The 27,826-nt window shown below is 36.3% G+C and overlaps 2 protein-coding genes across 3 annotated transcripts in view; one reads left to right on the forward strand and one right to left on the reverse strand.

Moving 5' to 3' along the window:
- Positions 1 to 2,241: 2,241 nt before the first annotated feature.
- Aasdhppt (aminoadipate-semialdehyde dehydrogenase-phosphopantetheinyl transferase) lies at positions 2,242 to 26,227 on the reverse strand. Of its 2 annotated transcripts, XM_003472537.5 has the most exons (6): positions 25,944 to 26,223; positions 24,390 to 24,615; positions 11,077 to 11,198; positions 10,384 to 10,545; positions 7,225 to 7,296; positions 2,242 to 4,047 (listed from the first exon to the last, which is right to left on the reverse strand). In XM_003472537.5, exons 1-6 carry the CDS (start codon positions 26,124 to 26,126, stop codon positions 3,883 to 3,885), a joined length of 930 nt encoding a protein of 309 aa, XP_003472585.2. In that variant the 5' UTR covers positions 26,127 to 26,223; the 3' UTR covers positions 2,242 to 3,882. The 2 variants fall into 2 exon arrangements, with proteins under 2 accessions (XP_003472585.2, XP_063112209.1); XM_063256139.1 differs by lacking the exon at positions 10,384 to 10,545 and having other exon boundaries at positions 25,944 to 26,227.
- Positions 26,228 to 26,326: 99 nt separating this feature from the next.
- Kbtbd3 (kelch repeat and BTB domain containing 3) overlaps positions 26,327 to 27,826 on the forward strand; it is a 28,874-nt gene continuing 27,374 nt past the window's right edge. The window contains exon 1 of the mRNA XM_003472533.5: positions 26,327 to 26,502. The gene's annotated coding sequence lies outside the window, so the exon portion shown is untranslated. The remainder of the gene's footprint in view (positions 26,503 to 27,826) is intronic.

Genomic DNA, 27,826 nt, shown 5'->3' on the forward strand with positions numbered 1-27,826 from the left:
ATGCAGTTATATGCCAGTTTTCTGCTTTAGTTCTTTCCCATTTTTTTCCCACTGAGCAAATGACCTTAAAAACAAGAGGGATTGTGAATTCATAGAGGGAAAAATCCTCTCAAGTCCCTTGTTTTACTTAAAATGCAGGCAAATTTGCATTTTTGGATTCTACTTCTCTGTACTGCTTTTATTCTCAAGTGTTTTTTCTGATACTTTCGGTGCACAAATGCCTCTAGATGTCTAATTGCTATGCTGTGATGAGTAACTACTGTAAATACTCCTAAGGTACACATATTGTTTGAAAGGTTTGGGCTCAGACATGAACTCAGTTATTTTGACACTTGCTTTAAAGTAACATTTTTCCATTACAATGTTCCAATCCTTATAGGAAAATCGAGGATATAAGCACAAAACATTATGCCTTAATTTTCGGTGTGTACTCAAGTAGTAACAGAATAAAACTATAAATATGGTAGAGATTACTCCTAGCGAGGAAAGGAGTCTTTAGTTGCATCTGCTTTATTCCTGAAGGAAAAAAAAAAAAAGAGAAAATATAGCATAATGGCAACAGGTTAGTAACATACTCTAATTGAACCAGCAAAAGCTACAAGTAAAGCCTCTTAATCCTACCATCCCTGACTCCTTGGTATCAGTTGTTGAATATTTACAAGCACATTTTCATTAAGCTTAGTAACAGTTAAGTTCAGGCTCTGGACATGGGCTGTCCAGGTTCAGATAAGCTCCACGAGTCCAAGGATATCTGATCCTCCATATGCTACTCAGCACTATCTCAGCACCTTATCTTCCCAGGCACTGTAACAGAACCTACCCCCTAAGTCTGTAAGCACTAAATAACCTGATAAACGTGAAGCATTTAGAAGACAACTATTCCAACATAAATATATTGAACTAGATGCATATGTCTTTTGACATCAACTGATAATGCAAAGATTCATTTTCCCCATAAAAGTGAGACGGATCAGTATGTCTTTTCATATCCTCTTTGTTTTCAGGATTTTTTCTGATCAATTGTATGTGTACACGTATATGTATACATCTGTTTAAGTCCCCAAAATTTAGATGGTTGTTAAACCAGTGAAGACTTACTCAAGCTTAATTCACTTATAAGCACAAGATACTGAGTAGGAAGAATTCTGACAATGAATATTTTAACTGAAAATTTATCTAAATCTAGTAATTTTCTGAATCATCAAGAAACACATATGCAGACCCAGTTTTTAAAGAAGCAATTCATTAAAGAAGTTATTAGTAAGACTAATAATGGCATACAATGGGCAGTAATGTACAATGCACAAAACAGTTTTGGATAGAACCAAACTTTACATTTGGTAACGCCAAATTCTTGGACAAAGAATAAAGTAATATAGCTAATCAACAGGGTAGAGGGGAACAGGCTACTGGTTTAAGAGCAAACTGGACCCTGAAGCTGTCTTGCAGAGGTGGATCTTCCCTATGTCCTCTATTTTAGAAACTACTTGAGGATATGCACCACACAATGGAATACATCTAAGAAAGACACAAGATACAAGAAATGGGGAGACAGGGAAAACGAGAGGCAAACTATCCCCAGGATGACAGCAAAGGAGATTTCAGGATGACAGCTTTATCCCAGCCACAGTAGTCTAGACTGGACCAAGCTGACTACTGCAGAGTGGTTCTTCAAGATGAATGGAACTGCCAGGGTAACTGTTTGAGCATATGCACAAAGCATTCATACATTTCTTAGAGATCTATACCAAGTCAACTGACTCAAGGAAATAAAAATGTGGGGTAAGGTAAAAATACCACATTGTTCAGTGGTAACCAGTGTTTACATAATCTTAATAATGTAAGCATATTCTTAGTCTAACCATAGTGAAAAATGTAACATTGAATTACAATATAATTATATTGAGAAGAAAAAGGGGTAAGAGCAGAATGTGTAAAGCAAAGAAAAAGACAAAAAGTTTGAATTAAGAATCAAAGAAAGAATACTTAAAAATCAATTAAAAGCAATAAAAATGTTATCTGGAGACATGGTAATAAGTGACAAAAATATTAACTCAAGAGTTCAAACAGCTTGCTTTGGGGACAGGAGAAAAGGACAAAAAAGTCACAGTAATGGTGAGTTTCTTTAGACAAAAATGTCACTTTGACTTTTTAAACAATTTGCAGGTAGAAGTTTAAAAATAGACAAAAAAAAATGTAAACACCACAAAATCTAGCAGTGTCAGGCTCATAAAAACTCCATAACTGTTAATCATTTTATTATTATAATGACAAGACAAATGATTCTTTGTATCACCATTACATTCACGCTAGAGATAACAATACTTTCTCTGTCATAAATGCTGTTTGATCTTTTTAAGACACTATTTATTATGCTTGGAGTAACAGCATGCTTAATGAAAGAAATACAAAACATTCCACTTTTTTTAACTGAGCAAAGTATCTACTTTTATATAATTTACACCCAACTTTTAATGTTAGTAATAGAAACAGTGAAATATTTTACTCCTTGATATTTAACAAGAGCAAGACTAACCCCAAAGACATGCACTACAACCATATAATAGGTTCTATCATCAATATGATGGACTCGATGTCTTTAATATATTATGTTCACACTTTGTCTTATTTTTAACATAGAAACAGATGAAGATGGTGAGCAAAAGGATCACAAAAAAACACAAATAGCTAATAACATCAATATATCTCATTTATAATGAATGAAATGCAAATTGTAAAAATGCATATTTTTCAGTTATACTAGCAAAGATTAAATATACAGGAAAATAAAAGATAATAACTACTGATGACCAGGAAGCATATCGGTGGAATGGCCACACATATAGTACTAAATGGAAGTATAAATTGTACAACCTTTTTGAAGAGCAATATGGTAATATTAAAGCTTTAAAATGAATGCTTAAGCCCTTTGAATCAGTTATTCTACTTCTAAAAATCTCACTAAGAACATAATTATGTACCTTAAAATGTACAAGGATATTCACTGTACCACCACTAAATAGTAATAAAATGCAGACAACTAAAATGTCTAATACAGAGGAGAATAAGCATGTTATCACCTATCTTTCTTATGCAGGTAGCAGGTTGTAGCTCTATGCCATCCTCTCAAACCTGCCTTAGCTTTTTCTTTTCCAACAGAATCTGCTCAAGAGGCAGAAAGTGTTAGATGCTGGTTTTCTTTAAACAGATCTGAAAAGACAGAAACTGTGGAGATATCTTCAGGGGACCACTGGGAGACATCTTCTTCACTAATAAAATAATTGTAACAGGGAAGCATTTCCTGCCTTATAGATGCGCTTTTTATTAAGAGGTAAAACTAGACTTTATAGCAGTTGTTCTTATAATTGAGAAGGGAAACGAGCCTAAGGCAAAATAAATAAATTGAGGCCAAACAAATGAACAAAAAGTAAAACATAACCACCCTGAATTGTAAATGTCCTCAGTTATCAACCCAAATATAATTGAACATTATCATCTCTGATCAAATTAGTATTAATCATACAAGAAGGTACTCTAGAACCATAAGTTCATGTGCTAGAGGTATAGTTATCAAGAGTAGATGCAGTTTTAAAAAATTACAAAACAGCATGTTCCCTTTAAAAAAAAAAAAAAGTTAATACAGATTCATTTGACAAGAAAAAAGTCTAGAAAGATACTCCAGGTTTAGAGTAGTGATTTCTGATAGGATTTAAATATTTCCTTTTTGCCCATTTGCATTTTCTACAATCTTCATTTATCAGTTGAAGATTCTGTCGCCCTATTTCTATTAATTCAACCCAAGTTTGGATAGGAAGGATTTATTTCATTGAATACAGAAGATACAAACAGTTGTCACTTTCTCTTCTTACTCAGTGAATAATATCATGACTTTGTACCATTTCGTATTAGAATTTCTTCTGTAAAGTAGAAACAGTCCCAAAATGAAGGATCTTCAGGTGTCATGGGAACAGCAGATGACATTAAATCATTAAAGGTAAGAATAGTAAACTGCCTCTGGGATGGTTTAGAATCATCTTGGGAAGGAACCTATAAAAGGGAAAAATAAATCACCTTATTATACTACATAATCTTATGATCAATTTTATGACTATAAAAAAAATAAAACAAAATTACATTTCAGTGGTACTACATTACAAATTCAGTTGAATTTCTAGAATATTTTTACTCTTTACATTAGTGTTACCAATAGAAAACACAGTTCTTGAACTTTTTGTATCTGACAGTAACCTTTGGTATATACTTAAAACTGTACAGACTACAACTGGGATTTAACACCTTTTTAGTGCATACTTGCAACACATATTTGCATTCTTTGCATGGGTTGGAGTGGTTAGCTAACACTCTTCCTTTTCTTCCATTCCTGTTCCTCTTCCGCCCACTTCTGTCTCATGATTTTTTCCCATCTGAGAAAGATCTACCTCCCTAATTCCTATTATCTTTTATTTTGTTATTTATAATTTGCGTTTTTATATACGAGAAACCATGCATATTTAACTTCGTGTGTCTGATTTATTTCACTTAACATTATGTTATCAAGGTACATCTATTTTTCTACAAATGACTCAACGTTGTTTCCTATTGGCAGCATAGAATTCCACTATGTGTAACTACCCCATTTTCTTCATCCATTCATCTGCTGATGGACATAAGGCTTCCAAGATTTGAAATGTGGTACCATTAAATATGGGTATGTATGCTTCACTATAATACAATGTGTTTAGCTGTTTCAGAAAGATAGCAGTAAGAATAATTAGTTCTAATGGAATTTCTAGTGTTAGCTCTTAAGGAACCTCTATACTGAGTTCCATAATGGCTGTACTATTCTATATTCTCACCAACAATGCAGAAGAGCACTCCCTCACCCTTGGCGCCTACCCAGTTTATTATTTGATGTCTTGATAGCCATTCTTTCTGGAGTGAGACGAAAGCTCAGTGTTGTTTTATTTTGCATTTCTCCAATGGCCAGCAATATTAAACCTTTCTTCATATATTTATTGGCCATTTGTGTTTTTTTTTTTGAAGTGTCTATTCATTTCACTTGCTCAATTTTTACTTTTATTTTAGGGGGATTAAATTCTTGATTTTTTTGTATATTCTAGGAATTAGTCCTCTGTGTAAGGAATATCTGGCAAACTTTTTCTCATTCTGTAGATTGTCTTTTTTTGCTGTGCAGTTTTTAAATATGATATGATCCCATTTGTTGATTCTGTGGACTACTTCCTAAGCAACCAGGATTCTATTCAGAAATTCTTTGGCCATGCTTATGACTTCACGATTTATCTATTTTGTCTTCCTGCAGATTAAGTGGTTCTGTTTTAGATTTAGTTCTCTGATTCATTTTGATTGTGATTTAGTGTATTGTGGAGACATGAGTCTTAGCTGAATCTTCTGCATGTGGTCAGACAGTTTTCCCTCCATCATTTGTTAAAGAGGCTCTTCCTCAGTGGAAATAATTCACCATGAAGTTAAACTGAATCTTTTACTCTGAAATACAGTCTTTGTTCAAGAACTCAACTCAGTGTAGCTCTTTCATAACCTATACATTCTAACACAGGCTGAGTATCCTTATGCTGAAAAATCTGAAATGCTCCTGAATCTGAAACTTTCTAAACACCAACATGATACCACCCCTGATGGTCAGTCAGAACACAGGTACACTAATGAATTTACTATGTATACTTGTGTACTATCCTTAAGATACTTCATTATGTACAGGTTAATTGTCTCAAATCCCCCAAAATGCAAAATGGTCTCATCCCAAGCATTTCCGATAAGGACTCTTAAATCTGCATAAACAGTAGTGGGGTTTTGTATAGTCTTTTAACAAAGTCAAACATTTATTTTACATGATGTATGTCTCATAGCTGCATTGTGATATAGTTATTATCCTGATTTTACAGATAGGGAAACTGAGGTTCATGAAGATTAAACTATTTGCCAAAGCTTAAACACAGGTTAAATGCGTCTAGAACTCATTATTTTCATTATGCCCGTGCTGCCTAAATAGGCTCTACACAGGGAAAGAAAAAGCACAGGCAGTACTAAATATGCATAAAGCTGACTTGAGAACATGAAGCTAAGTAACCTGGATTAGTACATTTTCCAATAACATGCATCAATTTTAACATGATATTCCTTTCTAAGGAGTATAATCTACGAAGTATTTTAATTCTTTGATTAATGTATTAAAGGGCTGGTCTATAGTCTGAGCTATTCTTCTAACGTAATACTATATACATTAACCATGCCACAATTCCCTCAAGTGTATTTCCTAAAACGCCTTGCATATAGTTTTAGTTATCACATTGCCAGTATTCCTTAAAGAAATTATCTCTGCAAAAGCACAAGTATACGTCGCCCCTAAGTTTTTTTCTCCTTCATTTATGAGATAATAGCATAACATACAAATAGTTCAATCAAAACTGATATTTTGCCACAATGTATGATCTCTCATGTATTTAATGTTATAATTTTGAGAATAATTTGGGATATTTGGGATATCAAAAGGGAAAAGACTCAATATGCAACCTATTACTACCCAACGTTAAACATAGTGCTTTTCATATTCAACACAGTCCCAGTTTCCTGGGGAATAAATTCCTGTTAAGATAATTATGACAGGGGGCTGGGGATTTAGCTCAGCGGCATAAGCACCTGCCTTGCAAGCAGGCGGTCGTGAGTTCAATCCCCGGTACCAATAAAAAGAAAAAAGAAAAAAAAAAAGTGTAAGATAATTATGACAGTGGCCATAGTTTCTTGGGGTTTTTTTTCTTCTTTATTGGGAATTGAACCCAGGCCTTTTTCACTGCGCTATACCCCTAGCCTCCATTTTATTTAAATTTTGAGACAAGATTTTGCTAAACTGCCCAGGCACTTGCTTCCAGAGTGTTGGGATTAACTGCATGCTTGTAACACCACTATAAGCAACTATAATGAATTCTATTAGAAATGTAACCATATGACAGTATTGCCACCATTTTTCTTTGCAGTGCTTACGTGTATTTCAATACAAAGCAGATAACATGTTCTTTAAGTTTCTATAATCCTAGATAATCTTAAAAGGTTTGCTAATGAAAAACACTTAAAAGTGTATAATCTTATAAAAATAAACACACCTTTAACCTGATATAAAGTTTCTGTTTTTATCAGTAAAGGATAAACTTAACACCATTTATGCTTTTGAAAAAACAAGACAAATCTTACATCCTTTTGTCTAGATCCATCAGGTTTTCTAAGAGCAACTGCAACAAAATGGTGCTCATCTATTTTGCTTTCCTGAAAATTAAAGGAAATAGCTTAATAAATATATCTACAATTGTACTTACATTTTTCAAATCTTATTTTCTTTCATTACACACACACACACATACAAATGCACTCTCTCCAGGTGCCAACCAATAGGCAAACAAGATCAAGTGTTCACCACATTCAAATGTTACATGTCTTAACATTTTAAAATATAAACCCTGTCCCAACTTTTATTTATTGCTCACTTTCAGTTTGTTTGATGTTTCTTAATGACTAGATCTAGGCTATGCACTCTCAACAAGAACATTACACAGGCACACAGATAGCTATCTGCTCCTCGCTGGATTAATTTTATATATGCTTAATGTTCATTTAAAAAATGAGATGCAATTCTGGCTGATAAGCATTCAGTGAACTATATACATAAGCCTATGGAAAAATCAAGGCAGAAATTTATAGGTAATTTATAACACTAACAAATATGCATATTTTCTATTTTTCTCTACAAATGACGAAGTGGAAGGAGTTGAAAAATGTAACAGTGACTGAGGCAGACACAAAATTATAAGCAACTACTAAAAACTAAACAAAATTTTCTCTTAAAAACCAGCAAATAGGGCACTCTTCTATTAACCCATCAACTGAATAAAAGCTGTAAGCACAAAGTCATTAAGGATCTTTCATTCTCTATCTGTCTTTTCATATTTTCATACCTTAAGATATCCAAATTAGCAAAAACTAAAACTCAAAAAAAAAAAAAAAATTAAGACAAGAATAGTTATAGAAGAGACCAGGCATGTGGCACATGTCTGTTACCCCAGCACTTGGGAGGCTGAGGCAAGAAGACTGCTGTGAGTTCAAGGCCAGCTGGGGTTATAAACAGCTCAACCAGCTTGAACTGCATATGAAACCCTGTCTCAAAAAGACCAACAAACAAACAAACAAAAAACCAAAAAAGAATACTTATGGAAGAAAAGAAGACCAAGAATCACCAAATGTAATAGATAAAGTTTTCAAAAAATAAATTGGCAACAAAATTCTTTGTTTTTTCTTAAACAGTAAAACAAATCACACAGATTTAAAAATATCTAAAATAATATTTTAGAAATTTAAACATAGTTCTTACATGTATGGGATATTGTAATAAATCTAATATGATATACATAGTTCTTGACGTAGTTCTTACATGTATGGGATATTGTAATAAATCTAATATGACATACAGTATAAATGGTAACCTAAGAATGTTGCTTATGGCTGCACTGTTTGGAATATTCCTAGTACTGTGAGACACTGGGACAGTCACTTTGTAACAGGCCCCAAAACAAGATTTATTCCCTTAGGCCCCCAATAAGATCATAGTAATTTATTACAATATTATAAACAAAATCCTTTTTCTATAGAGCCTTCCTCATTATTTCCACTGAATGTAAAGGACAGTAAAATGAACATTGTATACAGATGGTTTGGCTATAATTTCTTTTGGAAAAGGATGTTAGCAGTTCTGCAGCAGCTGCACATACAGCAAGGATCAGAGATATCTGTGGGCAACCAGTTTTTGTGCAGGCTGTCAGCTAAAATCCCAAGAATCCTTCCTCAACTTTTTGGTTTATGCTGTTATAAGCCACGATTCAATGAAATGAATTCCAAAATGAAGCTTCATCACATCTACTCAGACCTTGTCAGCATTAGGGTTATGAAATGTGACAGGATTTATGTCAGTATCAGGATATATGAAAGGTTAGAATAGGTCACTAACAACTGATGACTTATTTTATATCCTACCATCGTTCCTTCTCAGCCTCCTCCACCATTCATCTGTGTAACATCAGCATTCTCAGGCCATTCTCTTAAGTATCTCACAGTTCAAACTTCAAGTCTCCTGCTCTTAACTACCACGAGCATGTTAGCACTTAAACAGTCTCTGCCCCAGCACAGCCTTCCATTCTATTAGCCTAGTTGACAGCTTCACTTCAGTGTTTCAATGGTATCTCAAACTTAAAATTCCATTTGCTTTCTAGTATTTTATATTTCAATACACAGTAGAATAAGCCAGAGTATTCCTCGTATCTTTGACACCTAACTTTCTAACTTCCACATACCATTACAAACAGGACCTGGTCTTCTTAAAACACAAACTTGACTCTATCACTCCCTATTTAATATCTGTTAAGAAAAACAGGTGAGAAAATTAGTGAACACCTCCTATTTTACCATTCACTGCTAACTCCGGGCAACCAACTTTCTTTGCATGTCAATTCCAATGTTGTAGAAGTAACCACATTATAATACAGCCTATTAATATTCTGGACTCTGAACATTTAATGTAAGCAGAATGAAATACAGTACACTACCTCCTTGGCTAGTGATTGGTCTGGAGAGTACACACAGGACCCATGTTAGGACAGTGAGTCCTTCTATGGGGATTTTGGACTTGCAATAGACAGTGAGCTTACTAGTCTCCTTTGAGTTTTTTATAAAGTGGTATATAAACAGCGAAGCAACTAAGTTCCTGCAACTCAGCCCAGAGAAGCTAAGATAGCTGGTGTGCAGAACAATGAACACAGATGAGAAAAAAATAAACGTAAGAAAGATATATAAAAAGGCAAAAGATAAAGAGGTCTGAGTTCTTCATTCCTGAATTCTGGCTAATTTTGAGGTCTAATTACTGAACTATTCTAGTGGCTTGTAGTTATGGCTTTTTGATTTTCTGAATCTGTGTTGGGTTTCTCACTGGCAACCAAGAACCGCTAGTGACAGAAACCAAATAAACACAAGGGCCAAAACCCTTTAGTGTGACTAGTTAACGCCTCTCGTGGCGTACTAGCCCAGGGTATCCCTTCTTCACAACCCATCCAAAGTGACCATCTTTAGCTTCTCACTCTTTCCGTTCTAGGGCCTCTATTCTTGTCCCATTCCGCTTAACCAGAATGTCTCGTCTTCCAACTGTCAGCTTACACGTTACATGCTCTCACAGTTCCCTGACTTCATCTTCAGAGCATCAAAACTGGATTTCACATGCGTTTAATTTCAACAATTAGCCACAAAATAATCTTAAACACAGGCCCAGAATATGGATATTCTCAATTATAACAAGTCTGATACATTTTTTACCTCAAATGCCCATTCTTTTTCTTCTTCCCCATCCAGGAACAAACGTGTTTCTTTATAAACCTGGCCTATATCCAAGTTTAACGGGGAGATATCAAATTCGAGCCTTTGCAATTCAAATCCCAGTCCAACACCAATGGCTTTAATGAAGCTTTCCTTCAGTGCCTAGGACACAGGTAGATATTTTTCTTTTAGACTATTCAGTAGAAAAAACTTTTCATAAAATCTACATGGCTAATACATCCAGATTTCTAACGTCATAGTATATTACAGCTATAAGCTTATAGTATCACAGAAACAAATTATCCATGTGAACTTAAAGCAAATCATTTAAACTCTATGCCTTTACTCCCTTATGCATAAACTGTGTTAACTACATTGTATTCTTACAGGGCTGTTCAGACAATTAAGTTAACCATCTTATGAAAAGTTGAAGGTGATATCCTGTGGCATACAGTAATATTACATAAGGTTGTGTGTATGAACTTAAGACAGAACACATTAAAGTAAAATGTTCTCTTTTTAGCTTTTAGATCATTAATTGAACATTAAATATATTAAATTTTCTCAAATATTACACGGTATGGTATAACTAAGGAAATATTTATTTTTAGTGAAGATATTACTTTACTCTTATTGTTAGTGAAGATAATGGAATCACTATATTTTATTTTAAAAATTACAAAAGAATCTTACCCAATTCCTATAAAACATATCCAGCTGAGTCCACTCATCTTTAAAGCTTCTGATTGTTTCCCATTCTTTGTTGGTAAACTTTCTTTTCATAATATGAAAAAATTCTGGAATTGAACCACGACCTGTCAAGCAAAAAAAATTAAAAACAGCTCTATTAAAAAAAAAAAAAAAAAAAAAACAACAGCTGTTCTATGGATTGAAACTGCTAAAGACAACACAAAAAAGAAAACTACAGGAAAACGCTTAGGATTATATCCTAAACAAAATAAGACCAAATCAACTGATGAGAAGAATACATCAAGACAAGCATGGATTAACCTAGAAACATAAGAACAGTTTAAAAGAAATCAGTGAAATAATGTATTATTAAATAACTGAGCAGAAAAGCAATATAGTTGCACCAAAAGATATTCCAAAAATTTAGCAGCTAGATCTGTTATAAATTCTAAATAACTAAGAAAAAATATCTTTTATAAGACAAAATATGTCTCAAAAATCAACAAATATTCCTAAAACAAAGCTGTGCTATTCTGCGGTTTGAATTCTTACTCTGCTGTATTACAGGGAGACGGGGAGAGTGACATGTTACTGTGACTATCCCTGCTTGTGGGTCAGAATCTTTGGAACTGGTTTGTGGCCTAAAGAATCCCAAAATGCTGTAAGGAGATCCTGGTAGATGACTGTAGCTGAAACTTGGAAGACCAAAGTGTCGATGGAAATGCAGACAAGAAACAGGCCAGGCAGGCTCAGGAAGTCTCAGCTAGGAACAAGAGTGCCACTGGCAACTGGATTAGACAGCATGTGTGTTACACTGTGGCAAAAAGTTCGTCTGTATTTTGCTCATGTCCTAAGACTCTGTGTGACCATGAATTTAAAAACAGTAGGTTAATTAATCTAGCAGGAGAAATTTCAAGGCTGTGGCATGGATACTGCTATCTTGGTCAGATCTATGAGAATCAAGAGAAGGCAAATGTAAAAAAGCTTATAATTTCACCACAAAGGAAATGCCTGGAAAGCAATCCATCCAGTCAGAGGCCACCTTAGCCGTGGTCCACTGCTCAAGTGTGTGGTAGATCTGGCACAATACACATGGTGCTGACTTTCAAGCTGCATATAAAATGAAAGATGTGTTGAATCATAGTGGTTTCCACCCAAATTTCAGAAGAAAACTGAGTGGCCATGCAGTCTACCCAACAGACAGCAGTGTGTGGAGCCAAAAGTGCAGGATACCAAAATTTGGAGATGCCAGGAACATGGATCATCCTCTGGGGTAAAAAAATGTAGAAAGGAAGCAGAATCAGCCCAAGCGAGACCCTAGGGGCTACACCTGGCAGTATTGGAAGGACAGGGCTGACCCAGTCCTTCCTGACCCAGTTTACCACCACCTACCCAGGAGTTGAATGTATCCTCTGCCAGTTTTCAGTATCAGCTTAGGTCTGTTTCCTTTCTACCTTCCTGTTCCTCACTTTTGGAATAGGAATGTTTGTTTCATGCCACTATACATTGATATTTACAGATCAGAGTTTATCTTGAGTCTCAGAGAAAACTTTACACTTGGGCTTTTCAGCAATGTCAGAACTATTAAGATGTTAGTGACGCTTAGAGATGGCTAAATGCATTTTGCACAATGAGATGAATATGAGCCTTTTCTGGGCCAGGATGCAGGATGTTAGACTTAGATCTAAAATGTTCCTCCCCAAAGGCTCATGTTTTTAGAAGGTGATTGAATTGTAAGGTGCTATAGGTTGGTCTGATTAGAGGCAGAACACCCAGAGAATGACCTGGAAAGGTAAATTCTTTCTGCTTCTTGACTGCCATGGGTTGAACAGCTTTGTCTCACCCTGCCCTTTCTGACCTGGAGTGGTAGTGAACCCATGGCATGTGTGCTGCAGTAGGTACACAGAGTCCTCTATTAGAATGCAAGCCCAAGCTAAGTCACCCAGCAGCCAGGCATCGTTTTTTTCTAAGTGAAAACCTCAGAATTCAGGTTTAAGCAGTGTATACACATGGTAATAAACACATGAGTTTTGGGGTGCAGTTTGGGCACTTGGTCTTTGAAAGGTTCACCATCCCTGCTGCAGACTAAACCATGAACCAATGAAACCTGTCTTCCTTAAATTGTGGGTGTCAGGTATTTTGTCCTAGCAATGAGAGAGCTGATTAACACAGTAGTTTAACGGAAATCAAAGAAAAAGAATTAATTACTAAATAATTAAGCAGAAAGACAATATGGTTGTACCAAAAGATGTTCTAAAAATATGACAAAGTATAACAGCCAAATCAGTCATAAATTCTAAAAAGGAAATGTCTTATATAAGAGTATGTCTCAGAAATCTGTAACAAACACTCTTAAAATACAGCTATGTTGTTCAAAAGTTTACATTTTTACTTTGCTATATTTCAGAGGGAAAAAGAGAACCCTTTTTCACTGTAAGTTGCTAACTTTTTGCTGAAAGTTATTCTTTTATTCTAAATTATCACTGTGACTGGAAATAATGGTATACAAAATAGAACTGGTACTTACAGTCACAGAATATACACAATTTCTCCTATAGTAAATAACTTTTCCATAGTTAACTCTAGAATAGAAAATATTAAGGTCAGTTCTTACAAAACTGTTTATGAACTACCCCCACCATCACCACCTCTACTTCAAAAGACTCCAAATAGTTTTTAAGACAGACTGTTAGAGAAGGAGAGGGAAATCAGGATAAAAGGGAGGAGGGTAAGGCAGACTAATGGGGTGGATATGATCAAAGTAGGTTACGTATATGTTATGCAAAAGTCACAATGGAGCATATTACTCTAATTACTATGTACTAATTTTTAAGTCTTCAAAATAGTTTCCTTGTTTAGCTGGGAAATATTTCTGATATCCTAATATGTACCATTTTGTGATACTTTAGATGGAAGACAAAATTATCATTTATTTTCAGGCACTGAAATATTAAACTACGATCTTAACAGTCTCATCACATAGGATATTCTTTGGATCATGGATCCTTTCATGATTCAACACCATCCTGAGTATAACTAGAAGCCACTGAATAAAAACTGTTTTATTCAGTGCACCAATAGTATGTGCTGGCTTAATAAATAATATACTAAAAAAGCACCCTGAAGAAAGTAAAGGAGTAATCCCATCCAAAAAGGATTTATGCAAATCTGGTTTTAAATACATGAGTGATAAACTGTTTTACTCTTGAATGAATTCTGGCATAAATAATATTAAGTAATAACAATAGCTGGATTTTGAGATAACATTATATACATTGAGATAATATTATGTATAATTTTAATGTACTAATATCCAAAATGTTTAAACAGATGTGCTGTGTTGTTGTTTTAATTGCGGGTTTCTTCAAGTTTTCATTCTATCACTTCTAAGAAGGCTTCGGAATTTTAATTAAATATGACAAAGCAATCAAGGAAAAAATTAAGTATGTGCGCTTATGAAAACCTAATCAACATAAAAAGCAATCTAACACAATCACTAGCAAGCAATCACACAACTCATTATTTATGGCTAAAAGAAGAACCCAATATGAGTACATTTTCACATATTTTTGAGAGAAACTTATCTAAGCCACAAATGAAATTTGACAATGACAAGAAAAGGTGATTTTGTAAATATTCAGCTAAAGCACAACAGCACCACACTGTGGTGTTATGGGGGAAATACAAGAGTGAATATTAGGTTTAAGCACAGCTCACTTACGAAGTAGGAATAAAGAAAAACTATTAAAATATTAGTAGAAAAATAAACCTGCCCTGCCAACTTTTCAACATTACTGGACATTTAAATTGGCAAATCCTCCTAATAATACTCTATGATATCCACATCTACTGTATTATATTCTACTTATCCTGAGAATTTAAGAACTTGGTGACTATATACATAAATAAGAAAAATAAGTGTCTGGAAAACACATACAACCACTAAGCAAGTTTAGAAAAATCTTATCCTCTAGCTTACAGCTTAATCTCTAAGACATGTTAGAGACTAATGAAATGTTCTGCAATAATCAATACCTCATAGCAACTAAACACAGTAACATGGAACAAAAATCAGTCAATACCCTTGTATACCAAAACACAAAAAGAAAACAGAAAAACCCCTAAAGGAAGCCCACCTGCATTCATCTCCCCAACAAGGCCGCCAATATATCTCACTTAAAGTTTGCTATTCTTCTTAAAGAAAAGGGACTAGTTATTTTTCAGGGAAAAGAGAGTGAGCTGAACAATACACATCTGCACAATCTTATTTCTAAGAGCGTGATAATATTTTACCGTGATATAAACCCAAAATAAGACCAACCCCTCAAAAATGCAGTTTGATAAACTGCATTTAAAAATCTCTTAACTGACAAAGTATCTCCAAGTTCTTGAAATATGGGCATAGCCAAAAAAAAAAAAAAAAAAAAAGACTAGGCTGACATATGATGTAGGCTTGACACTCACAGTCCCAAACTTTAGTTGTGCTTCTGTGGTTTATTTTAATATACATACATCAAGATGTACAGATGTTAACACACATAGCAAAGACACACGCAAACAAAGCTAAACAACTGGATTGAGAATACTGTCCTTCAACAAAGGACTACCAAGAGCCAGGAAGAGACCAAGGGCCGAGAGAATGGGACCATCACCATAGGGCCAGACAACAGAGTACACCGTCATTTTCAGGCATTGGAACCTAATGAAATTTTTCCTGCTTGGAAACTTGCTTGGGAACCATGATCCCTTTGTTTCCTTGTGACGTCTCCCTGAAATGAGAACAGCTATCCTTTGTCTCTCGTTACTGTACTTTAGAAGATGACTTGTTTCCATTTTCACAGATCTGTAGATGGGGAATTCTGTCCCAAAATGGATTATAGCTGACTTAGATGATACAGAGGAGACACACAACTTGCAGTGCTCATATTTAGATGAGATTGTATCTGAAGTGAGGGTATGGGTTAAGATTTGGGGAACATAAGATGGGTGAAGGCAGTTAATCTTTATTGTCATCTTGACTGGACTAAGAGATTAAAGCACATACTGGGTGTGTCTGGGTGGGTAATGGAGGGGTCACCTTGGGGACTGTATCTGGTCCTGGCCCTTTCTCTCTAGTGCTCTGCCCTTGTGCTCCACTTCTGGGTCACTGTGAATCAGAAGCTCTCCTCTACCATGTCCCTCTGCTGTGCTCTTTCTGCCTTGCAGCTAGATGACTACGGACTGAAACTCTGAAATCATGAACCAAATTAGACCTATCCTCCTTTAAGTGAAGGGTGTCCACTGTTTGTCTCAGCAACAAGAAAGTTGGCTAATGACAGTGAATTTATTTTGTAGGGGGGACAGATATAAATTAGATGAGGTGGGAGGGCTGGGCAAAAATCATCTCCCTAAAGTCAAATCCACCCAGAACCACAGAACATGATACTGACTTCAAAGAGTCTTCACAGATGTAATCAAGTTACAAGAACACACATATCAGGGTGAGCCCTGAATCTAAGAACTGGCATACCTGCCAAGGAGACAGAAAATGACACACAGACAGGAGAAAGAAAAGGCCATGTGAAGGAGGAAGAGGAAACTGAAATGAAGAAGCTATGAGTCACAAACTCCTCGGAAGTGCCAAGTACTAGGAAGAGGTAAGGAAGGACTTTTTCCCCAGGAGCTTCATAGGGATCAAGGACCTATGCCTTTCGGCCTCCCAGAACTGTCAAAGGATAAATTCATGATGTTTTAAGATAGTAAGTTGTGCTAGGTTGTTAACTACCCTGTGAAACTATTATATACATACAATTTTAAGTACAGAGGAGCAAAACCCATTCATCAGTCTAGTGTTACAGCCCTGGATTCCAATGTTAAAATACTGACTCCATCAATGTCTTAGATGATATTTATTTTACATCTCTAAGTACAATGAATTCCACAGATTAAGGAATAAACATGTTGAGTTCCTGGAACCATCCAGTACTCAATAAATATCACCTTTAAGATCATTGTGGTAGGTGTTTTTAGTGTGTATCTTTTTTTGTCAGTAACTGTTTCATCAAGTCCTCTGTGCATTCATCACTTAACACTTCAGTGGTTTTTTTCAGACAGGATCTTACTATGCAGTTCAGGCTGGCCTCAAACTTATAGTACTCCTGCCTCAGCCTCCTAAGTACTGGATTACAGGCATGTACCACCATGCCAGCTCTTTCTCATGAGTTCTTCTTTTTTTTGTCTTTTTCCTTTTTATCGGTACCGGGGATTGAACTCATGACTGCCTGCTTGCAAGGCAGGCACTTATGCCACTGAGCTAAATCCCCAGCCCTCTCATGAGTTCTTAAAAGCATTTTGAACGTTAACTGTATCAACCTTTGATTTATTTGCCACAAATACATCTCTTGGTTTGTGAAAGTGATTTAATATGAAATCATATCCACTGACTTTGTGGTTTCTTCCTCGTTCCTTTCATAAACGTGACCAAGCACATAATTTTTTTTGTGCCCTAGTAATTGTCACTAAACTCTAGCTTTGCAATATAACATGAAACGAGGATCTAATATTTTCTGACTGCTTTACTCATTTACAAACTATGAATAGGTCACAATTTTTCTTTTTGTTAACTTTGAAAATTACATTCAATACAATGTTTCCCAGACACGAATATGCCTAACAAGCAACTGGGAAAATTATTAAAATAAAAAATCTTTGTGGTACTCTGAAATTCTGGTGCAGTAAATTTTAAACAGAACATCTTTATATTTAATATTTGAGTCTCTTAAATACTTTATATTTTTATTGGTACCTGGGATTGAACTCACAACCTCACGCTTGCCTGGCAGGTACTTATATCGCTGAGCTAAATCCCTAGCTGGTGCAGTAATTTTGAGGCAGTTCCAAGGAACCTGCATTCTTAACAAACATCTTGGCTCATTTTGACATCGTAGCCACAATTTTAGAAACATCATTTTATGGTTCAATTTCTATTACAGAAGAGAAATCTAAGCCCAAAAACCTCCCATGAAACTTCACTGATAATATTTTACATGCTATTATTTTTTAAACTGTGGTAGAATACACACTTTTCTGTCCATCTTAAAGTGTATGGTTCAGTGGTATATTCTCAATGTTGTGCAACAATCACTATTATCCACCTCTATAACTTTTTATTCCAAGAAACTCAACTTGCCTATTCCCAAAATTCCTATTTTCAATGAAATGTTTATTTTTTTTAATCTCTCTATCAATAACAGTTTAAAAACTGTAGTTTCATAATCTCTATGCCCAACCTCTTTTTCCTTGTATTCATTTCTTTTCCATTCTGGAAGTTTCTCAGGTCTATCCTATGTATTATTGATCAATTTCCTATACAAAGCAGTCTATTTATAGCTTTATAAACAAGATTCTACTTTCACTAATAACTTTTTGGAGAAGGCTGCATTTATGATAATTTGAGGTAATGGAATTACCTTGCTAATTTTGATAATTTAATAATGAAGGCCGATTTTATCCCAAATTAAAAAACAAAATGTTCATGAAAATTTTTTTCCTCAAAAAGACATTTCTTTTTAAGCCCTTTGGTCTCTGAAATTTCCCCTAAATTCCTAAGTTTTAAAAAATTATTTTAGGGGAATTTACTTTTAAAAAAAGAGTACAGCTATATATATTTTTCTACACTACAGCTTTTAATTAACAATACATATTTCAAGTCATTTCCAACTGATACAAACCTCATTCTTTCACAACAGTTAATAATTTGTGGAATGGATCTAGCATAATTTATTTAGCTGATTCCTATTAATAATATAAAAATTATTACATATATCCTCTCCTCTCATGTTCTTCTTTCCAAGGGCCAGAAACAGAACTGCTAAATCAAGGGGTGCACACATTTTCCAAACAGTGCAGCGGTGCCTGCTTCCTCCATGTGTGCGTGACTGTTCTACTCCAACATCCTCACTTTTCCCAGGTGTTGCCTTCAGTGGTTCACAGAGCCGATGAGCACCTCAAGAGTCCCCTACATTTATAATTTTTTTACACTCAAGTCTCTTATTCTTTCAGAATTTATGACTTTTAATGTTTTAAAATCAAATGACCAACCAATTCTATCAGCATCATACATTACTAAGAAACCAATCATTTATCCACAGAATTAAAATATTATGTACATATATCAGGCTCTCTATCTTTTAATCTTCTAGTCATCCATCCTTCTTTACTCATATACTCATTTACACTGCCTAAAACAAGTATTGAAAAAATAGTAAGGCAATGTTTCATCGCTATACTTTTCATATTCTTATACAATCCCACTCATTTGCTCAATAAATACAAATTCCTTGACAATTTTACAAACAGTAGAATAACTACTTATAAGAAAGAAAGGACAAAACCTGCAAGTAAAGATTTGGCTTTCTATGAAGAAATTTAGAGTACTAAGGGAATGTGACTTTCTAAGGTTACGTACAAACTCTGTATCTAACCTTAAAGAAAAGCAAATAAATAAAAACTGCTTTAATTAAGCACACTCTGAAAACTGCAGATTTAGAATGTAAATTGCCCCAGAGACACGTGATATTGGGTGGATTATCAAACATGATATCTGAGGAACATAGAAATTTAGAAAAGAAAAGGAGAAAAATGAGGAGGAACCTTACTTACTTTTTTCACTGCTGAGACAAAATATCTGATACTCAAAGTTAAATAATGGAGGAAAGGTTTATTCCAGCTCACAGGTTGTAGAGTTTCAGTTCATTGTTAGCTGAGTCCAAGGCAAGATGGCATGCCAAAGGGAAATCAGAGGAGAAACAACACTGCAGACAGGAGGCGGCAGCAACAGCAACAAACAGCTAGCCTATTTCCCTTGTATACCACGAGGCTACCAGCCTTTTGGGTGGTACACTCACAACTATTCTAATTCAATTTAGTGGACGTGGTACCACATACATTATGCCCAGTATCATAAGCCCTAGATCCCGCCAGCTCCAAAAACCCCACCTATGAGCACATGAGGCTTTGTGGGGACATCTAGGTACAAGCCATAACTGGAGTTAAGAAAGAAGAGTGAAAAACACAACCATTTGCTATTACAATTCACTGAGAACAGTATATATCCAAATAGAAACTAATATGAGTATTCAATTTTTCATTATGAATCTTTTTTCACTTTTCAATTAACTTAGAGTATTTTAATAAGAATTAAGGAGCACTACGCTGAACTTTCCACTACTTTGTACGCTTAGTAGACACTTACTGAATATGTGCTATGTGCTAGACACTCTACAAGTTACTTAGTACTGTGACAAAAATCATCATGCAAGTGTGATTCCTGAACACAGCTAATGAAGGAGCACAGCTAATAAATATCCAAACCATTTAAATAGTGACTACCAATAAACAGAGCCATGAAGCAAAAGATCAAGTGTCAGGTAGTCCTTTTTGAAAAAGTACTATTTTCTCACCCTCGGGTCATAGGTAGTCAAGAGTAGGAACAATGGGCAGAGAAATCAGCTTTATTGCAATGATCTGAGCCTAAACAAGAAAAAATTTGCAACTTTCAAGGTAAACAAGACCAGTGTAGAAAAAAAAACAGTGATCAAATACAGCAGAAAAATATGAGAAGTGGAGGCCTGAGAATTGGTAGATGGGACTAAAACAACAAGGTCCAAGCGGCTTGTTTTATTCTATGAGCAATGAGAACCAACCGAAGAGTTTTAAGAAAACTGCCACAGATTTTTCAAAAGGTCATTGTATAATGGTTGTACTGACTGTGAAAGCACAAATGTGAACAGTGGGAACCAATTAGAAAACTATAAAGACAGCTAGTTAGAGAGTATGGTGGAAAGAGAAAGAAAAGGCTCCACTGTCTTCCTAGCAAAAAATACAACGCTTGTACCTAATTTTTAGCTGCTACTAAATAAGGCTGCTTTCCAGGGCAATCCCGTAAGACTCATTCCAAATTACTGAAATTAACTCAAATTAGTTCTGGCCTTAAATTCCTATCAAGTAATACCTTGCAAAGTTTATAATAAAAATATAACACGAAAATGTAAAGCCATGAGGGTAAACATTCTGGACTTTCCTGAAATCTATAAATTAATTTTTATATAGACCTTGCTGTACTATCTTGCCTCATTTTGTAAATATGGTAACAAAACTGAACAAATCATTACGCTATATTTTCTTTACACGTAAACGGCAAATGCCTTTACTAGCAGATAAAAATTAGATAACAAAGGAAAAAAATTTCACTCAGAAAATAATCATTCTTTCAAGGTGATGAATGTACTAACAATTATATTGGGGTTCTCAATAGCCAATAAACCATCTTTTACGGAGAATTACACAACAAATATTTATTGCGTTTGCAGTGTATACCAGTTTCTTTTATATAAGTGTCAGTTGTAAAAATCTCCTTTATAGTGGGCTTGCTGGAAGAAAGAAATTAAGTTTTCTAGATCCATCATTTTATTGTCTTCTCTGCAACAGCAACAGTGGGAGAACTGGAGAGGCAGGACATGAGCTATACTTAGTAAAAATGGCTAATGCAACAGGGAAAAAGATTCCTCAAGTTACTACATATGTATATTTGCAGATATAAAATGAATGTAACTGAATTGTCTCTTTCAGTATACTAATGTTCCCCCAAAAGCTGATCTGACATGGGAATTAACAATCTAGTAACAATATCCATCACAAAGTAGCTATCCTAGCTGCACATGGTGGCAAACATCTGTAACCACAGCACTCAAGAGGCTGAGGCATTAGGATCACCATGAGTTTGAGGCCAGCCGGGGCTACCGTGTGTACAAGACCACAAAACAAAACCAGAAAGTAGCTATCCTAACTTTTACCTTCCATTATTTTACAAGTCTCTCAGGAATCACCTCTATTAATTTCACTTATAGTGGCAAGAAGAACAATTCCAATCAATCCTTAGTGAACCAAAGCTGTGTCTACTTCCCATCCCCATGAAGAAATCACGCTACATGCATTGACACTTGAGAAATTAGCTGCATGTTGGCAAAAATAATGACAACTGGAAAATGTCTGTTCCTCTTATGTCACTGAATATAGCCATAAGTTTTTTGGTAACGAAAACAACTGCAGGAAAGGAAAGGCGTACATACTGTGATTAATCAACAGTCACCAGTCAAAAAGGTTGGAGAAAAGATCTAATAAAATATTGACAGAAAACTGAATCTTCAATGTGTTCATGTACCTTCCCGTCTTTTCAATTGATAATTGTTTATTGTCCAGTACTGACCACAAGCCAATTAATAAAAAAAAATTTTTATCCAGTACCTTTTCTAGCAGATACTGACATTCTGATTCAATCATTACTGTGTAGTTGTGTCTACTGTACTGTAAAGATTAATGAATGTCCGCTGCACAATTTCTGATTTTACGAAAAGCTCATGTTAGGACAGCTCAAAACTACAAAAACATACGGGCCGCATGCGGAGACTCTCTAAGTAAGTCCTCTATGGTTTTATGTGTGGTTGTTTTGGAATAAGTGTTGTACAACTGTGATGAATACTAGGTCTTTTCTTTAGAGATATGGTTTGGATATTATGTTACCTCCAAAACTTGTATTGACACTGAATCACCACAGGAGGTGTTCCTACGAGGTGGTAGAACATTTAAGAACCAACAAGGATGTGGGTCACTGCTCGCAAAGGTATTAATTCATTAAGTCTTACACAGTAAACAGTGGATTCTTGCTCTTGTGGGACTGGATTACTTCAAGGCAGGAAACTATGAAGTGAGGACGCCCCTTGCGTTTTGTCCGTTTCGTACATGCCAGCCTGCCCTTTCACTTCTGCTATGAGTTCAAGCTGCACTGGCACAAGGCTTTTTACTGCTCTTGGATTGCCCAGCCATCAGAAGAATGCATCAATATAAAGCTCTTTACAAATGACCCCATTTTAGGTATTCTGTGATAACAAAAAAGGGGGGACACAGAAAAATGCACATGGGTACATTCATAAAAAAATACAACAAACACTTTCATAAGGTTGAAAAAGTGCCCTGTGCTTATCCACAGTTTAGGTTAAAAACTTGACAAAATCACTAAGAGAGTCTTCTTTTGAGCAAACTACAGAATAGAATTGTAACAGAATTGTTATGAAAAAGACAGACAAAGCACACAGTAAAACACAAGAAAATGATAAAAGTTAAGATGAAATTCACAACCATACTGTGAAACCTACACCATCACAATACAGTGTTAGGTCATTCATTGACAAATTATTGAGGAAAATTATAAAGCAGGCAAAGGTAAGATATAATAATGCTCAAACTCTGATATAACTAACGTGAGTCTTGCTTTCCCATTGCTTCTAAGCACAAATGGTAAAGACAAGCAATTATGCTACTGAATAATTTAAACAGATCTGATACTAAAGGAGATATATATATGAGCATCTACAATAAAAGAACCACATTGTGACTGAACTTCACAAAACTGTTCCCTAAAGTAAAACTATAGTAAAACCTACACAGTGAATAAGGAATCTATGCAGAAATGGGGTTAGAGAATAAAGTTAACAAAAACTTTGTAGACTAAAAGGACCATTCACAAACAAAGTAAAGGCAATGTGAGACTAAGCTATTTATACAATATTAGGAAGATGTTGGTTCTCTTATTAATAGCTTTCTTCATAGCCTGTCACTCACCATCTTAAAAAATAATGATATATTACAGTCATAATAAAATGGCTGAAAGAACTTAGAAAACATACATAAAGTCCTTAGTAAAATGCTGTGGCCCAAATGTCAGTAATGGCAATTAAAGAGCAGACACCTAACTTGTATGTTGTGCAAAATGTTACAAATGGCCTGTTAATTCAGCTACTAGGCAAAGAGTAACAAATCTGCACAAACACATAAATAATTTAAATACTTTAATGATGTCTGCTGTTCATATTTACCTATATAAATGAGATAGGGCTGCACTTAGATTTTGCACAAACATATCATCTTTACTGATGAACTACAACATACTTTTACCATTAAGATTACTCTTTTAAACAAATTACCAACTTACTGATGAACTATGACGAATGCTTAAGTAAAACAAGCTGAGATTTAAGTCAAAAGGAAAATAATTTCACTTTGCTTCTAGGCAAAGTATTATATGGATCACCACTAATTTAGAATTTTTTGTAGAAATCTATTACTGTTACAGGGAATATATTTTTCAGTTATATGTTCTCTTGGATACTGAGTATTCAGTAAATTTTCTCAAAACTTAAATATCTACACTGTATCACATAGGTTCAATTATTCAATAGTTGAGAACTGAGACATACAGACACTTAAAAATGTGACATTACCTGGAAAACTAGTCTTCATTACATCAATTCCAACTTGTAACTCAGGTTCAGCAGCAAGTACTGCGTAGTCCCCTTGATGAGAGATGTTAAAGTTGAAATTGGGGTAAGGGTTCAATGAGTCCTTTGCAAGAACAGGCTTTCCTTTTGCAGTTCTTTGCAAGCGAATATTATTCCAAGGAATATTCAACTTCTCTGCAACTAATTTCCTTATCATCAGACGACCAGCCTGTTAAGTATATAAAACTTCATAAATATTAATGTCTACTAAAACATATACATTGTTCACATATGAAGTATTTTTTTGAGTTTTCTAAAGTTTCGTTTTGAAAGTACATAAGCATTAAATACAATGCATTAAGATTACGCAATTTTCCCCCCAGTTTTTTGAGTTCAGGCTACCCTTGAACTCACAGCAATTCTGCCTCAGCCTCCCTAGTGCTGATTATAGGCGTGTCCTACCACATCCAGCTCTAAACTTTTTAATTTGTAAGTATGGGATTATTATTTTATATCTAACATATCAATCGGGTCCGTATACTCTTAAGTGTAGCATACAATTTTACAGTATTGAGATACAATAGCGCTGATATTTCTCTATATTACCAGACGTTTTAGGTTGGTTCTAGTTTTGCTGTTATAAAAAGCCCACAAAGGGCAGCCCAACTTACTAACACTTGTGCATATATGCAGCTACTTCTAGGTACTACATACTGATCGCCTGGCTTCAAAAATTAGCAACATTAACCTATCTTGTTCCTTTCTTCCACCTCCACTAATTACTAAAAATAGAAAAGACTCCAGAAGTTGAATGGCAAGAGGAACTTTTTAAAAAGTATCCTTCAGTTTTTCCCTCCTTTAATTTTAACAAGTTTAAAAACTACAGGGCTTTCAAATTCACCCACTTCCCTATTTCTTACAATTATAAGAAAGTGGCCTTTGAAACTGTATCAGTTAACCCACTTTTCAAACGGGAGTATTTTTAAGAAATGACTTTTAAGTGATAGTGGAGGCTGTTTCAAACTGCACTACATAGTAAAAGCGTTTATTTTTGAATATAATTTGCCACTTTCTGTTAGAAAATACATACTAAACAGCATGCATGTATTAAATAGTTTCTCAAGCTATCCAATCAGGAAGGTATATCCAGGACTGTACCCTAACTGCGCTTCGGTAACAGGCGACTGGCCTAGGCCTCTCCCAGGGCCTCAGTTCGCAGGCATACAAGCTAAGTCATATAGTTAATATTTTCTGAGGCCTAACACGTGCACCGTACCCCTGGACAGTAGTGGGATATGTAAACGGCAGATTAAGCATGGGCTATGAACCAGCAAAGAATAAAATGCAACTTGGCAAAATTTAAAAATATAAATGACCATTCACCACGGGAAGAAAAACGTATCACTTCGTAGGCCTTCTGGGTACTTTGATGATTTACAGGGCCTCTATTTTCAATCGCATGTGGGGAGGAGCTAGTTTTTACTGCAATTGGCCTCTGAGAAGGTACAAAGACCGTGGAGGCCCGGCATCCCAGCCCACCTCCCCCAGCATTAGTACCATGGCTGCCTTAGCGTCCCGGGCAAAGACGAACTGGCCAATGCGCTCCTTCTCCTCCGGCTGGATCGATCGGACCGCCAGCAGCCATTCGGCTCGGCTGGGCAGCCAAGTGCCACAGGAAAAGGCCCAGCGCACGCCCTCCATGGATGGCACAGAGCAGAACCGTTTGGCAGGGAAAACCATGCACTCCGCAAGAAACCTCCAGGCGGATGGCGCGGAACCGAGCGTGGCCACGCACCCTTCTTGGTGGCGTCTTTGCGCAGGAGGCGGAGCGTCACGCACTGACCGCAGGCACGTTGCCCCGCCTCAAAGGCGGTAGTCTTCTTCAGTAGCAAGGAGCTGGGGGCGGAGACCACGACCTACGTCCGCGTTCTGCGGCATCGTGTGACGTCAGGTGGGCGTGGCCCTGGCGGTAAGGGCGGGACCGTACGCAAGCGCCCGGACCCTTACGCCACTCACACTTGGAGAAGAGCTAACGGGACAGTGGTACAAGCCAATCGCAACCAGTGCGCTGGAGGCAGGGAGACCGGGGTGGAGACTTCGGAGACTGCAGTTGCAGGTGGGTGAGCTCCGGGGTTTGCTGGAGGAATGGGATTGTAGCGTCTTATTTTGGGGGCTTGGGATGGGCTCCGTCGACCCCCAGAGGAGGGGGATGCTTTGGCTTTAGTGAATTTTGGCTCCTGCGTGTTCCTAGGGACGGGAGGGCTGCCTTTGGTGCCCGCGGAATTGTGCAGCGCGCGGCCCTGAGTTGCCGAACATCTCCCTTCGGCCCCCCCACCCCCCAGTCCAGCCTCCTCGGCCAAAAACCTAGCCTTGCCTTTTACACTCCTTCCCAGCCGCCCCGTCCACCTTACAAACAGCCTGGAAAGCCGAGCTAAGACCGTGGCCTCAGTGCGGGCTTGGGCTCCGCCTGAATCCCGGGCTGTCAGCCAGCTGCCGGGCGAGTCTGACCCTTCACTGCGGCACTGTGGGAGCCGGGTTCTGTTTTACAATTGCCACGACTGGGCTAGAACCCCCCGGGAACGACTGAAGGTTCTGTTACTGAAGCCCCAGTGATTTCATCCGGAGGCCCTTAGGCTAAGAACAACAAAATCCAGTAAATAACTTAGGTGGCCCTTTAGATTTACTGCATGCCTTTATTCAACTTCTTTCTCAGACTTGAAGAAGTCATATTGGTACGTGTCTTCCCATAGTTGTTCTAAGTAAACTGTAGATGCCTTATCTAAAAGCCAACTTGATCGATGTTCCTTCGGGTTTTGGCCCAAGGAAAAGTTGGTCTCTGCAGGTGAGGTAAATACCTCTCTAGATGGTAGACTGAGAGCCCTAGAACGGCATTCAGCCTATTTCATCTTCCTATGGCTCCACGGAAATAATCCAGCCGAGTAATAGCATGGTTACCTGACCCTTATATCTGTTATCTTTCTATTGGATTTTATTGTGATTTTCATGTATACTTGCTCCTATGCCCTTTTTGTGATATCTTGCACCTCGAATCCTTTGCATGCACACACACCTAGGTCCTTTTGAAGGACAGTTGCATTAATTACAGCCTTGGTATGTCAACTAATACTAAAAGCCTGTGTCAGGTGCAGTACTTAAGATCTGCTTACCGCTGGCAGTGAGCTCACTCACTGTATGACAAGGCAGGTGAAGCACACATATAAACAACTACAATGTGTAAATGTACATATGTGAAAGATATTAATACTCATACCTGTAATGACTACCATTCAGTTTTTCATTTTTTCACTTTATGTATATAAGCGTTTTATTATAACCTCCCATTTTTAAAACTGATTTTATACTTTTGATTTACTTTGTGTCTCTAAAACAATAGTATGTACGTTACATATTCTTTGTGTATTAGTTATTATTTGTAATAG

Source organism: Cavia porcellus, unplaced genomic scaffold (assembly GCF_034190915.1).
Source record: "Cavia porcellus strain 051 isolate PalLab524CR breed Dunkin Hartley unplaced genomic scaffold, mCavPor4.1 scaffold_9, whole genome shotgun sequence".
Taxonomy (NCBI): Eukaryota; Metazoa; Chordata; class Mammalia; order Rodentia; family Caviidae; genus Cavia; species Cavia porcellus.

Bases quoted from the DNA above. Each gene is read 5' to 3' on its own strand.
- Aasdhppt (XM_003472537.5), bottom strand. From the start codon at position 26,126: ATGGTTTTCCCTGCCAAACGGTTCTGCTCTGTGCCATCCATGGAGGGC. The intron at 24,616-25,943 runs GTACTAATGCTG...TATACTTAACAG, and splicing joins GGGACGCTAAGGCAGCCATG to GCTGGTCGTCTGATGATAAG. The intron at 11,199-24,389 runs GTAATGTCACAT...TTTGCTTGACAG, and splicing joins AATGAAGACTAGTTTTCCAG to GTCGTGGTTCAATTCCAGAA.